The following is a 14,905-nucleotide window of genomic DNA, read 5'->3' as shown; positions in this document are numbered from 1 at the left end:
CCCCTGTCACTAGCATGGACCAAGAACTGCCTACCACCTCCACCGGCGCTAGTGGACAGGAGGCCCTGACAAAAGACCAACAGGCCACCAGAACCCCCACCCCCTGCAGAAGGAGAACCACCCCGCAAGCGGGCCCTGAGATCCAGGAAGAAGACAGAGTAAGATGCCAAGACCCCCGCCAGGAAAGGATACCTCCCTGATTGTCATCCCACTGTCCCACATTGACACCCTGTCCAACCTTAAACTGCCCCTGCTCCACTTTCCACAGGCATTTGGACAATGCACCTGTGATACTGATAGTCTGGACTCTGCCATGGACAATCCTCCACCATCACCCCTCACCGATTTGCAACCACCCACCAATTTAGAGCACTCTAATAAACACACTTATTTCACAAAACAATCTGGAGTCTGGCTGTGATTTTGAACAAATGTATTAGACATGACCGTGCCAAAATGTTTATTTACATTGTGATGCCAACATACCACTGTCACACAGCTGTAGTCCATGGGGAAAAAAAGCAGATGTCACGCAGTGGGGCCCACATCTCTGAAATCGGAAGGGAAAGTCACAACACAGTTACCATACACTGGGGGAAAAGGTCAGACAGTAGAGAGGTAGCAGTCTTTAAGTAAATGTAATATGCCGGTGTGGATTCTTACCTCTGTGTCATTGGAAATACTGCTGTATTACTGTGTTCCTGTTCTCTATGTCGTCCTCTTCGCCTTCCTCCTCTTCACTCTCCACAGCTGCTACAACACCACCATCTGGACCATCCTCCTGCAGAAAAGGCACCTGGCGTCGCAAAGCCAGGTTGTGAAGCATACAGCAGTCCACGATGATCTGGCACACCTTCTTTGGTGAGTACATTAGGGATCCACCTGTCATATGGAGGCACCTGAACCTGGCCTTCAGGAGGCCGAAGGTCCGCTCGATCACCCTCCTAGTACGGCCATGTGCCTCATTGTACCGTTCCTCTGCCCTTGTCCTGGGATTCCTCACTGGGGTCAGTAGCCAGGACAGGTTGGGGTAACCAGAGTCACCAATTAGCCACACACGGTGCCTCTGGAGTTGACCCATCATGTAAGGGATGCTGCTATTCCGCATGATGTACGCGTCATGCACTGACCCCGGGAACTTGGCATTAACATGGGAGATGTACTGGTCAGCCAAACAGACCATCTGTTCATTCATGGAATGATAACTCTTCCGGTTCCTGTACACCTGTTCACTCCTGCTGGGGGGGACCAAAGCAACATGTGTCCCATAAATGGCACCAATGATGTTGGGAATATGTCCAAGGGCATAGAAATCACCCTTCACTGTAGGCAAATCCCCCACCTCAGGGAACACGATGTAGCTCTGCATGTGTTTGAGCAGGTCAGACAACACTCTGGACAACACCTTGGAAAACATAGGCTGAGACATCCCTGATGATATGGCCACTGTTGTTTGAAAAGACCCACTTGCAAAGAAATGGAGTACTGACAGCACCTGCAATAGAGGGGGGATCCCTGTGGGTTGGCGGATGGGTGACATCAGGTCTGCCTCCAGCTGGGCACACAGTTCCTGTATAGTGGCTCGGTCAAGCCTGTATGTCAGTATGACACGTCTTTCCTCCATTGTCGACAGGTCCACCAGCGGTCTGTACACGGGAAGATTCCTCCATCTCCTCGCATGTCCCAGCGGACGGTGACTATGAAGGACAACAATGAGCACAGAGTCAATCAACCCACAGGTACGTTCCCACAGCTTGCACATAACACAATTCCCAATGCATTGTATGGCTTGTATGAGTGTCGATGCAAGGCCTAGGTATGTGTGACACAGTAGAAATTAAGCCATGTGGGCCCTTGAAATGGCGGCTGCCTGACCTGTGAAGTGAGACAATGGGATGCAAGGTCAATGCGCTGGCGTGGCACACCGTGGCGGTAGGCGGTCGAAGACCGCGGGGCAAAGCAGCATTGGTTAACATTGAACCCTATGGGTTTCAGGAGCCAATGACGATGTACGCACCGCCGCGGGCGTGACCGCCATTTTCTATCTGCTTAATCACTCGATACCTTATCTTCCACAGGAGAGGACCTACACTACAAGTGCTGCTGTGACCTCGGTCTGGAAGAGACAATGGCTCATGCGACTGGGGAAAGGGCCCCTGCCTTCACTGCGGAGGAGTTGGAGAAACTTGTGGATGGGGTCCTCCCCCAGTATGAGCTACTCTACGGTCCTCCAGACCAACAGGTAAGTACACTGGGACCGTGCTTTGTGGGCAATGCCTGTGTTGAGTGGGGTGGATGAAAGATGGTGGGGAGGGGAGCGATTGAGGCATGCATCAAACGACAGATGAGAGCATGTGCCACATGGCAAGGATGGGGATGGGGGGCCACTCACATGGAGCATGCAGAAGGTGATGATTATACTTCTCTCCCTGTACATGTCACATAGGTCAACGCCCACCAGAAAATCGATATTTGGCGTGCCATCGCCAAGGACGTCCAGACCCTGGGGGTCCACAACAGACGGGGCACCCACTGCCGGAAGAGATGGGAGGACATCCGACGCTGGAGCAGGAAGACGGCGGAGGCTCAGCTGGGGATGGCCTCCCAACGTGGGAGGGGTGCCAGTCGTACTTTGACCCACCTGATGTCCCGAATCCTGGCGGTGGCCTAGCCCGATTTGGATGGGCGCATGAGGACATCACAGCAGACACAAGGGGGTGAGTACACTCCAATCCTGGTGACTTTGCGTGCAGTGGAGGTGTCTGGGTGGAGGAGGAGGGCTGTGGGTATACCTAGGCCAGGGCGATTTCTGTAGGCTTGGCCCCTCCGTAAGGCATGGCCCTGTGCCCCCGCCCCCCACCTCTGTAGGGTGCCAAGTACAGGTATCCATGGCCCTGTGTCATCTATGTGTGCAGTTGTCGTCCATAGGCTTGTAGGCCATGTCCCACGGATTGCGTAGTCGACCCCAAGTGCGCGGAGTAGTGCAGGAGGCTTCTGTGTCTGTCCTCTCCGCCAACGGTGTCGCCAATGCATGCACTGAACATGTCTTTATTTCTCCCCCCCCCTTTTTTTGTGGTCTTCCTGTTCATGTGTGCATTAGCATCATCAGGAGGAGGAGAAGTGGCATCGGAGCACGAGGGAGCTGCATCCCACATGGCCCTGGAGGGCCATGCAACGGAGTCCGAATACACCAGTGGGACGGAGGGCGAGGGGACCTCCACAGCGGGGAGGGACTCGTGTGGACATTAGTGACAGCGACTCGTCCTCTGAAGGGAGCTCCCTTGTGGTGGCGGCAACATCAGTGCCCCCCGCAACAACAGGTACAGCTGCCACCCAGCGCACCAGCACCGCCCTCCCAGCAGCCCCTCAGCGTTTGCCCCATGCCCGCTCACCCAGGAAGGTGGGCATCTCCTTCGCCCCAGGCACCTCAGGCCCTGCCCCAGTCACCCCTGCTGCCCTCAGTGAGGAGGTCATTGACCTCCTGAGGACGATCATTGTTGGGCAGTCTACCCTTTTGAATGCCATCCAGGGTGTAGAAAGGGAGGTGCACCAGAGTAATGCATACCTGGAGGGCATTCATTCTGGTCAGGCTGCCCATCAGAGATCGTTCAACACTCTGGCCTCAGCACTGACGGCAACAATTGTCCCTGTCTCAAGCCTCCCCCCTCCAACTTCCTCCACCCATACCCAATCCCCTGTACCTCTGCCTATCCCAGACACACCATCAGACCAGCCTGCACACATCTCAACACCCAAGGGAAGATCATCCAGACATAAGCACCACACAAGCATTCACACAAGCAACATCCACATGCAGACATACCAACACCCACTGCCTCCCCCTCCTCCTCGTCTCCCTCCTCCCTCCCTGTGACGTCTCCACTCACACCTGCATGCACAACATCTTCAGCCACTACGTCCATCACCACCACACCCACCAGAACACCCCGCACACGTGCAGTCACCACCCTCACTACCATTTACACGTCCCCTGTGTCCTCTCCCACTGTGTCTGTGACCCCCTCTTCCAAGCTACACAAACGCAGGCAGCCACCCACCCAACAGCCATCCACCTCACGACAGCATCCAGCCCAAGCACCTGCACCCAAAGACACCAGACTGAAAACTCCTACAACCACAACCTCTTCCTCCACTCCCATACCCACTACACCTACCCGTCCCTCTCTTACTAAATTGCTTTTCCTTTCCAAACTTGACCTCTTTCCTACAACTCCCCCACCCCGTCCATCTCATAGGACTCCAGTCAGCACCTCAGCCACCACAAAAGCGGGACCTGTAAAGACAGTTTGCCATGGACTGTGGAGTCCCCCACCCTCAAGGGCAGCCAGTTCTGTAAGGAGCCAAGGCACGGCCAGCCCACCCCGGTATAGCATCCGAAGATTGCCAGTGCCCGGCGCGAGAGGCCCAAGACACCAGGACCAAAATTCCTACCATGGCTCCGGCAGGAAGTCTGGTGCCACCTGGCACACCGCCAAAGGTGGGGAAGGGCCACAGGCGAACAGGGAAGTGTGGGAAGGGCAGCACGCCCGACAAGTCCGCCAGCAGGCCAGCTGGCCAGGAGGGCCCCGCCAGCCCCATACCAGGTGGGCAGGAGGACACCCACAGGGCCGGTACTGCAGCCCAGGAGGGCCCCGCCAGCCCCATCCCAGGTGGGCAGGAGGACACCCACAGGCCCGGTACTGCAGCCCAGGAGGGCCCCGCAAGCCCCATCCCAGGTGGGCAGGAAGGCACCACCAGCCACAGGTCAGGTGGCGAATGACCTCCATGCCATGGCCGGATCCGCTGACCTGGACACTCATCCGATGCACCGCTGAACAGGGCCCTTCATCTCAAGCACCGCTGAACAGGGCCCTTCCTCTCAAGCACCGCTGAACAGGGCACCGCCGTCTCAAGCACAGCTGAACAGGGCCCTTCATCTCAAGCACTGCTGCACTGGGCCCTTCCTCTCAAGCACCGCTGAACAGGGCACCGCCATCTCAAGCACCGCTGAACTGGGCACCGCCGTCTCAAGCACCGCTGAACAGGGCACCGCCGTCTCAAGCACCGCTGAACAGGGCACCGCCGTCTCAAGCACCGCTGAACAGGGCACCGACGTCTCAAGCACCGCTGCACTGGGCCCTTCCTCTCAAGCACCGCTGAACAGGGCCCTTCATCCCAAGCACCGCTGCACTGGGCCCTTCCTCTCAAGCACCGCTGAACAGGGCACCGCCGTCTCAAGCACCGCTGAACAGGGCACCGCCGTCTCAAGCACCGCTGGCCCATTGGCAGAAGGGGCAGGCCCGCATCTGTGTCGGGCAGGGCTGCACGAAGCACTCTGGGCACCAGTCCCCATCCAGAACCAGTGGAGACTGTTATCCACTTGAGAGACTGTGGCTTTGCACTCCCCAGGATGGTCCAGTGGGCAAGCCACCCACTGTAGAGACTTGAGAGACTGTGGCTTTGCACTCCCCAGGATGGTCCAGTGGGCAAGCCACCCACTGTAGAGACTTGAGAGACTGTGGCTTTGCACTCCCCAGGATGGTACAGTGGGCAACCCACCCACTGTAGAGACTTGAGAGACTGTGGCTTTGCACTCCCCAGGATGGCACATTGGCCATGGAGGACCCTCATGGATCTGGCGTCGTGGACTCATCTGGCTGAGGTGCCCCCCCCCCCTTCCCTTCCCCCTGAGGTGCCTGTAGTTTTCCTATCTGATGCCCCTGCAGTGTTCTCTCCGTTGGAGTCAGGTATCCTGTGTGGGCTTTGCCCATGTGATTTGGGCCCAGTGGTCCACGGACAATGCCTGCTACGATTATCGGACTTTAAAATTAATGTATATAAAGGTTTTAGATGTGTGATATATTTTTAAGCCAGTGATACAATATATTCCAATGTTTCGAATCATTTCCTTTTGTATTTGCATTCTTCCGGGGGTTTGGGGGTGTAACTCTGAGTTGTTGCTATGCATTGATGTGTGTGTTGTAGTGGGTGAGGGGGGGGTGGGTGTGTCGCGTATCTGTGTCCCCGTAATTTTTTGCCTCCCCCTCCCCTGTGTCGTAGGTGCAGTACTCACCGTAGTCTTCTGCGCCGGCGTTCGTGCTCCTGGTAGAGGAGCAGGAAGACAATCGCTGGGAGGATGTGGAGTTCGGGTTCCATGCTGTCCAGATTCCTTGTGGGGTGTATGGAGGTGAGCGTTTTCCGTTTGAAATGGCTGTTTCCGCCGTGTTTTTATCAGCGGGGCTACCGCCCCGGAAAAGCTGGCGGATTGGTGGGTTGTGATAGGGTGGGGGGTACACTGACTCCCGCCTGTCTGTTGCTGGTGACCGCCGCGCTGTTTGTTTGTCCCGCCGTGGCGGGCGGTGTGTTGAAGTGGCGGTCTCTGTTGGCGGTTTCCGCCAGGGTCAGAATTCCATTTTTTTTACCGCCAGCCTGTTGGCTGGTTAGCCGCCGCTTTAACACCAACCGCCAGGGTTGGAATGACCCCCTAGGTTTCTTACAGTTACTACTAGGCCCATGAGCCCTTCAGAGGTATTTTTTTAGTAACCCAAAAGTAATAACTATTTTAATTGAACATTGAGTAGTGGGTGGGAAAGCAAACCTTCTAGAACTATGCCAAAGCCGCAGATACTGCGACATAGTGATTAGAAAATCTGACTTTACCATTGAAGAGGATTTTACATTACAATAGATTTGAATAATTATTTCTCTTAGTAGTTCCCAAACAAAATGTTGTACTTATTAAATGTAATAAGGTAAACTAGTGTTAAGTGTATGGGAGGCCAGCCTTTCCACATTGATAAATGAGTTTGAAGGTTTTACACTGTCAAGACATGCAAAACATCAAATATGCACGAGGGCCTACCTTAGGGGCGACTTACAAGTACTAGAACGGCAGGCTTAGGTGTAGTTAAAGGTTTATTTTGCCAGGTCAAAACGGCAGTAATAGTATCATTGAAGTATACACGAATATGGCCAATTAAAACCAACATCTTTGCTCGCACCCGTCCAAAAGGTATGCCCGGAAGCGGCTACTAGAAAACCTGCAATGTTTAAAGCAATAAATCAAGCCCTGGATTGACAACTTCGTGTCTCTCACACACACACTAAAAATAGAAATTATGAAGTATGTTTTGGCAATACAATACTAAAGAACACAACAAGAAATGAGCATTAGTGCAGTACTGGACATCAAAAAGGTACCACAACAGCACATACTGGTGATTGTGAAGAGGGCCGTCATGCGACACTAACTGAACTTTGCAGGCTTCCCCCCTCTTCTGTGCAAGCTCCATTAGAACGCTGATTGGATTCTTTACAGGAAGAAGGGAACTCGAGGATGACGGCAGCAGCTGTGGAAATAACAAAGTGCAGGTAATCAGACATAAATTGAATGATGGGCTTAGAAACAGACACGCACTGTTCCAGTGTGCAGCGGTGGTTCACCAACATTGGATCGGTCTTCCAGAGCTATGTAGACCAGACCTCAGAAACTGCTTTAGAGAACAAGTGGCAAGATACCCAGGAGCATCTTAAGTGCAGGCGGCTGATCCCATCACTACTGAGCCTGAAACGTCCCCTCCCAGTGTCCCCCAAACAAAATAATGGAGACAAGAGCAAGAGATCAATAAAACACAAAGAAAACAAAAAGAAAAAAGTGTTTTCAACACTGGACAGCATAAATAAAAAGAGTTACAGACATTCTCCTATGTTACGCAAGCTCTAAAATAGTAATTTATAACGCGTTCTCTGCAAAATGTGCCTTGTAACTACCTCATCTTCTTATTTTGTAGTATGATCCTCTTTTGTTGAAATAATCAAAATGGGAAATTGCAAGGGAGACACTCTGGGCTGCTAATGTAAAAGGAGGAATGGAGGGTCCAAAACTTATGTGGCACCCCTCAAGGAGGGTCCAAAGATCATGTGACACCCCTCAAGGAGGGTCCAAAGATCATGTGACACCTCTCAAGGAGGGTCCAAAGATCATGTGACACCCCTCAAGGAGGGTACAAAGATCATGTGACACCCCTCAAGGAGGGTACAAAGATCATGTGACACCCCTCAAGGAGGGTCCAAAACTTATGTGGCACCCCTCAAGGAGGGTACAAAACTTATGTGGCACCCCTCAAGGAGGGTCCAAAACTTATGTGGCACCCCTCAAGGAGGGTCCAAAGATCATGTGACACCCCTCAAGGAGGGTACAAAGATCATGTGGCACCCCTCAAGGAGGGTCCAAAGATCATGTGGCACCCCTCAAGGAGGGTCCAAAGATCATGTGGCACCCCTCAAGGAGGGTCCAAAGATCATGTGACACCCCTCAAGGAGGGTCCAAAGATCATGTGGCACCCCTCAAGGAGGGTCCAAAACTTATGTGGCACCCCTCAAGGAGGGTCCAAAGATCATGTGGCACCCCTCAAGGAGGGTCCAAAGATCATGTGACACCCCTCAAGGAGGGTCCAAAGATCATGTGACACCCCTCAAGGAGGGTCCAAAGATCATGTGACACCCCTCAAGGAGGGTCCAAAGATCATGTGGCACCCCTCAAGGAGGGTCCAAAGATCATGTGACACCCCTCAAGGAGGGTCCAAAGATCATGTGGCACCCCTCAAGGAGGGTCCAAAGATCATGTGGCACCCCTCAAGGAGGGTCCAAAGATCATGTGGCACCCCTCAAGGAGGGTCCAAAGATCATGTGGCACCCCTCAAGGAGGGTCCAAAGATCATGTGGCACCCCTCAAGGAGGGTCCAAAGATCATGTGGCACCCCTCAAGGAGGGTCCAAAGATCATGTGACACCTCTCAAGGAGGGTCCAAAGATCATGTGGCACCCCTCAAGGAGGGTCCAAAACTTATGTGGCACCCCTCAAGGAGGGTCCAAAGATCATGTGACACCCCTCAAGGAGGGTCCAAAGATCATGTGACACCCCTCAAGGAGGGTCCAAAGATCATGTGGCACCCCTCAAGGAGGGTCCAAAGATCATGTGACACCCCTCAAGGAGGGTCCAAAGATCATGTGGCACCCCTCAAGGAGGGTCCAAAGATCATGTGGCACCTCTCAGGGAGGGTCCAAAGATCATGTGACACCCCTCAAGGAGGGTCCAAAGATCATGTGGCACCTCTCAGGGAGGGTCCAAAGATCATGTGACACCCCTCAAGGAGGGTCCAAAACTTATGTGGCACCCCTCAAGGAGGGTACAAAGATCATGTGGCACCCCTCAAGGAGGGTCCAAAACTTATGTGGCACCCCTCAAGGAGGGTCCAAAGATCATGTGACACCCCTCAAGGAGGGTACACAGATCATGTGACACCCCTCAAGGAGGGTCCAAAGATCATGTGACACCCCTCAAGGAGGGTCCAAAGATCATGTGACACCCCTCAAGGAGGGTCCAAAGATCATGTGACACCCCTCAAGGAGGGTCCAAAGATCATGTGGCACCCCTCAAGGAGGGTCCAAAGATCATGTGGCACCCCTCAAGGAGGGTCCAAAGATCATGTGGCACCTCTCAGGGAGCGTACAAAGGTCATGTGGCACCTCTCAAGGAGGGTACAAAGATCATGTGACACCCCTCAAGGAGGGTACAAAGATCATGTGCCACCTCTCAGGGAGCGTACAAAGGTCATGTGGCACCTCTCAGGGAGGGTACAAAGATCATGTGGCACCTCTCAGGGAGGGTACAAAGATCATGTGGCACCCCTTGGGGAGGGTACAAAGATTATGTGGCACCCCGCGGGGAGGGTACAAAGATCAAGTGGCACCCCTCAGGGAGGGTACAAAGATCATGTGGCACCTCTCAGGGAGGGTACAAAGATCATGTGACACCCCTCAAGGAGGGTACAAAGATCATGTGGCACCTCTCAGGGAGCGTACAAAGGTCATGTGGCACCTCTCAGGGAGCGTACAAAGGTCATGTGGCACCTCTCAGGGAGGGTACAAAGATCATGTGGCACCCCTTGGGGAGGGTACAAAGATTATGTGGCACCCCGCGGGGAGGGTACAAAGATCAAGTGGCACCCCTCAGGGAGGGTAGAAAGATTATGTGGCACCCCTCGGGGAGGGTACAACGATTACGTGGCACCCCTTGGGGAGGGTACAATGATTACGTGGCACCCCTCGGGGAGGGTACAACGATTACGTGGCATCCCTCGGGGAGGATTCCCAGAGCCTATGGAACCCCTTGGGGTGAGCACAAACATCCTGTGGCACCACTGCAAGGAGGAGGAAAATAACCTCTGGGTGAGACACCCCTCCTCCCCTGAGGGAGGGTACAAATAATCTGAAACTTTGCTGGAAGGCTATAACGATCATATGGCAGCTCTAGAACAGGACACAAAGATCCTCTGGGACCCATGCAAAGACCTTTTGGCACCACTGGAAGAGGGTACAAAGAACCTCTGTCATCAGTAGAGGAGGGTACAAAGAACCTCTGTCATCAGTAGAGGAGGGTAGAAGGAACCTCTAGCACCACTGGAGAAGGGTAGAAAGAACCTCTGGCACCACTGGGGGAGGGTGCAAAAACCCTTCGGCAACACTGGAAAAAGGTACAAACAGCCTCTGCCACCAATGGAAGAGGGTATAAAGAACCTCTGGCATCAGTATGGGAGGGTAGAAATAACCTCTGACACCACAGGGAGGGTAGAAATAACTTCTGGCACCACTGGGGGAGGGTACAGAGAGCCTCTGGCACCACTGGGGGAGGGTACAGAGAGCCTCTGGTACCACTGAAGGAGGGTACAAAGACCCCCTGGCATCACTAAAGGAGGGTACAAAGACCCCCTGGCATCACTAAAGGAGGGTACAAAGACCCTCTGGCATCACTAAAGGAGGGTACAAAAAAACTCTGGCACCACTGAAGGAGGGTACAAAGAGTCTCATCCTCCTACTTTCTTCAACTCAAGATGCTGAGAATTTTGTTTCCTTTCTTTCCTCAAAGCATTAGCATTCCATTCCCATGTGGTCTCCGCAATGGTTGTGTCAAAAACAGACTATTAAAGTTTACTTTATGAAGGCCTCCTGCTACCTCATTAACAGCTCTGCAGACAACCCAAAATATTGTTGTCAGACGGGAGTGGGCCGGGGGATGGGGGGTAGAACAACGTGTCCACGATTTCCAAGCAAGAGTTAGCATGCAGAGGGTTATCTTTAATACTCTGTGCCTAATGCTCAAAGGCTTTGAGGGGCTTGAAAAATCTCTCTTCATGGATCGATTTGAACTGCTCCAACTCAGAACCAATATTTATTGTACCTCTGATCAAAACGACAGGACTGGGAGGGACAGCACTGTCACATGTGGGACTACTGCTCGGAGACAAACTTCCTTTGGGGACAAAAGCAATTAGCCGTTATATATAATTTCAGAAGATCCTAAAATCGTACCGATTTTCTTAACCACTTCCGTGGAATGACCATGGGGGCAATAACAGATGGGGGAAATAGCCCTTGCCCAGGCTTTCGGGGTCGGGGCAGAAAGCCTACTAGGCACCAGGGATTATTAGGGGTGGGGGCTGCCCAGAATGGGCAGGGCATGTCCCCACCCCCTAAAATGAGGATAGTCATCCTGCTGACCAAAGCATCTCATCCCAATGGCAAGCAAAGGGGGTTTGACTCTTGGCTGTTGGTTTCACATATGGGCCAGCAGAGCTTGGCTAACTCCCAATCTCACCCACTTGCAATGGTGAGCGGCTGCACTCTTTGGGCTTGGGTTCGCTGCCACCTGGAAAAACCTGCCAGACCCAGTCACTTCTGAATAGTTGACATCTGGAAAAGTCCAGGGTGGTGTGCTTCAAATGCGCCCCACACCATTTTCTTACCTGCAATCCCCTGCAAAACTCCAACTTTGCCTGAAGCCACACATTTTTCCTACATTTCTGTGATGGAAACATCCGGAATCCACAACATTCCTACCACCTTGCATTGCCCAACCTGTTCTGATAAAAACTCTACCCCACATGTGTGGCTGGGCCTAGTGCCAGCGACAGGAACAGATCCAACCAAGATCAATAGGTGTCTCCACGTAAGCGCTCCAAGTATGCTTGACTGGATCCATTCCTGTTGTGGCCCTAGGCCCAGTCACACAGGTGGGGCAGAGTTTTTATTGGCACAGCTGGGGTAATGCTGGGTGGTAGAAATTTTGTGGATTCCTTCAGATCCGGAAGTTTACATCACAGAAATGTAAGGGAAATGGGTGATTTCAGGAAACTTGTGAGGTTTGCTGGGTATCGAGGGTAAGAAAACCTACTGCATGCAAGTCACAGCATCCTGGATTCCCCTAGGTGTATAGTTTTCAAAAACGTGCAGGTCGGCTAGGTTTTCCTATGTGCCTCCTGAGGCAGGGTCTAAAATCCACAGCTAGGCACACTGGAAAAAGAGGATCAAGTTTTTGGTGCAATAATGTGCTGCATACATGTTGTATTTTGGGCTGTTTCCTGTCACTGACACTAGGTCTACCCACACAAATGAGGTACCATTTTTTTTTTTTTTTTTTTTTTTTAAACAGGAGACTTTGAGAATTCAGGGTGGAAGGAATTTTGAGGCTCCCCAGAGTTTCCAGACAAATTGAGGTTTGTAAAGGATTCTGGGTGACAGAACCTGGTGAGAGACCCACAAGTCACCCCATCCTGGATTCCCCTAGGTGTCTAGTTTTAAAAAATGTAATGGTTTGCTAGGTTTCCCTAAGTGCCGGCTAAGCTAGAGCCCAAAATCCATAGCAAGGAATTTTGTCAAACACAAGTCAGTTTTCAGTGGAAAAATGGGATGTGTCGATGTTGCGTTTTGGACCGTTTCCTGTCAAAGCCACTAAGCCTACCCGTACAAGAGAGGCACCACTTTTATTGGGAGACTTGGGGGGAATGCTGGAAGGAAGGGAGTTTGTGGTTACTCTCAGATCCCAGAACTTTCCATCACAGAAATGTGAGGAAAATGTGTGTTTTAGACAAATTTTGTTGTTTGCAAAGGGTTCTGGGTGACAGAACCTGGTGAGAGCCCCACAAGTCATCCCATCCTGGATTCCCCTAGGTGTCTAGTTTTTAAAAATTGTACAGATTTAGTAGGTTTCCCTAAGTGCCGGCGGAGCTAGAGCCCAAAATTCACAGCTAGGCACTTTGCATAAAACAAGTCAGCTATCAGTGGTAAAATGTGATGTTTCCACATTACGCTTTGGGCTGTTTCCTGTCGCGGGCGCTAGGCCTACCCACACAAGTGAGGTACCGTTTTTTATTGGAAGACTTGGGGGAAATACAGTAGCAAAACAAGTGTAATTACCAATTGTTTTCTCTGTGTTTGCACCTTCCCGATGTAAGACAGTGTGTAAGAAAGAAGTCATTTTGAAAAATGCCTTGTAATTCACATGCTAATATGGGTACCCACAAATTCAGAGATGTGCAATTAACTCCAGCTTCTAAACTCCACATCTTGTGCCCATTTCGGAAATACATAGGTTTCCTTGATACCCATTTTTAACTTTTGTTATTTATGGAAATTAAGTACTGTATTCACAGTACAAAATGAAAAACCATTGCAAGGTGTAGGTCAGTTATTGGCTCCGGGTACCTAGGGTTCTTAGTGAACCTACAAGCCCTATATCTCCCTACAACCAGAAAGGTCCAGCGGACACAATGCTATATTTCTTTTGAAAATCTGCCATAGTTAGAAGAAGTTAAAAATGAAAACGTAGACACAAATAGTTGTTTTTTTTCAACTCAAGTTAATTTTCTTTTAATTCACCTGTTACTTTCTATAGGAAAACCTTGAAGGATCTACACAAATGACCCCTTGCTGAATTCAGAATTTTGTCTACTCTTCAGAAATGTATACAGGGCTCAAACAAATGTACTTGACCACTCGCATGGTGAGTCATATTTTATGAGGTCGAGCTGTTTTTAGATTCCACTCGACCCTTCTGGCGAGTGGACAAAGAACAGGTTTTCTTGTCTTGTCACATTTGCTCTGTGTTCAGAGACAGAGGTCAAAAGTCATTTTATCTTCTTGCAATGCAAATACTTTCCCTTGTGACTGCAGAGTTCGACGAAGGTTGTAAGGTGAACTGTCTGACCTGTGAGAAGTGAAAGGCTGTTGGTATCAGGTTTTTCCTAACACCCAACATTTACATCACTAAGTCAACTTTACAAACATTTCAAAATATATTTCAGTAGCCGTGAAAGACCATTTTTATACTTCTGTGTGATGAAAAAAAATATTTTAAGAGGATGAAGAAAAAGTGAGAACACTTTACTTGCTGATGTGCAAATGATAAATGTTTTCTGAAACCCAATTTTCACTGATTATTGTTAATACACTATATAGTTTTATCAGTAAAGGTGCAGGTTAGTGGGAAGGTTTCTGGACATTTCATGTAAAATATAATATTTGCCTAGGATCACACAATTTGAGACCCCTTTTTGGGTCAAGTACTTTACAGTTAGGTTGAGTAGATTATTTAAACTTCTTGACCTGCAGGTCTAGTAAACTTTTTATGATTTTTCAAGACCTGGTATAGCCTTCCGGGATCCACCATTGGTTTCACATTCACTTTTACCGCAAACTGGAAGGAGGTTAAAAGCACAAAAGAATAGGAAAAATAGGCTATGTCCCAGTAAAATGCAAAAACTGTGTTGAAAATTCTGGTTTTCTAATTGTAGTCTGCCTGTTCCCTAAAGCTGGGATGATGGTGATTTACCTACTGCAACCCCTTTGTTGATGGCATTTGTAGGGAACTCACTAATGCTTTCTTCTGCAGCACTTTTTTCCAATTCACCCCCTTGCACAAAAAAAAACCTCATTTTATCTGTATTTTGGCTAATATCTCAGTCCCCTCCAGGGGAATCCACAAACCCTGTGTACCTTTCGAGTCCCCAAGATGCTGGAAAAAAGGACACAAATTCGGGGTGGATAGCTGATGTGGACAAAAAATTATG

At 50.7% G+C, this 14,905-nt stretch overlaps 1 protein-coding gene across 2 annotated transcripts in view; it reads right to left on the bottom strand.

The window, feature by feature from the left end:
* Positions 1-14,905, bottom strand: part of LOC138303500 (double-stranded RNA-specific adenosine deaminase-like) — a 105,604-nt gene that overhangs the window by 69,326 nt on the left and 21,373 nt on the right. For both annotated transcript variants that reach the window (XM_069242681.1, XM_069242682.1), the window contains exon 4: positions 7,216-7,349. In XM_069242681.1, the coding sequence (XP_069098782.1) occupies positions 7,216-7,349 (134 nt within the window). The remainder of the gene's footprint in view (positions 1-7,215; positions 7,350-14,905) is intronic.

Source organism: Pleurodeles waltl, chromosome 7 (genome assembly GCF_031143425.1).
Source record: "Pleurodeles waltl isolate 20211129_DDA chromosome 7, aPleWal1.hap1.20221129, whole genome shotgun sequence".
Classification (NCBI taxonomy): Eukaryota; Metazoa; Chordata; class Amphibia; order Caudata; family Salamandridae; genus Pleurodeles; species Pleurodeles waltl.
This window is presented reverse-complemented; position numbering and strand designations above follow the sequence as displayed.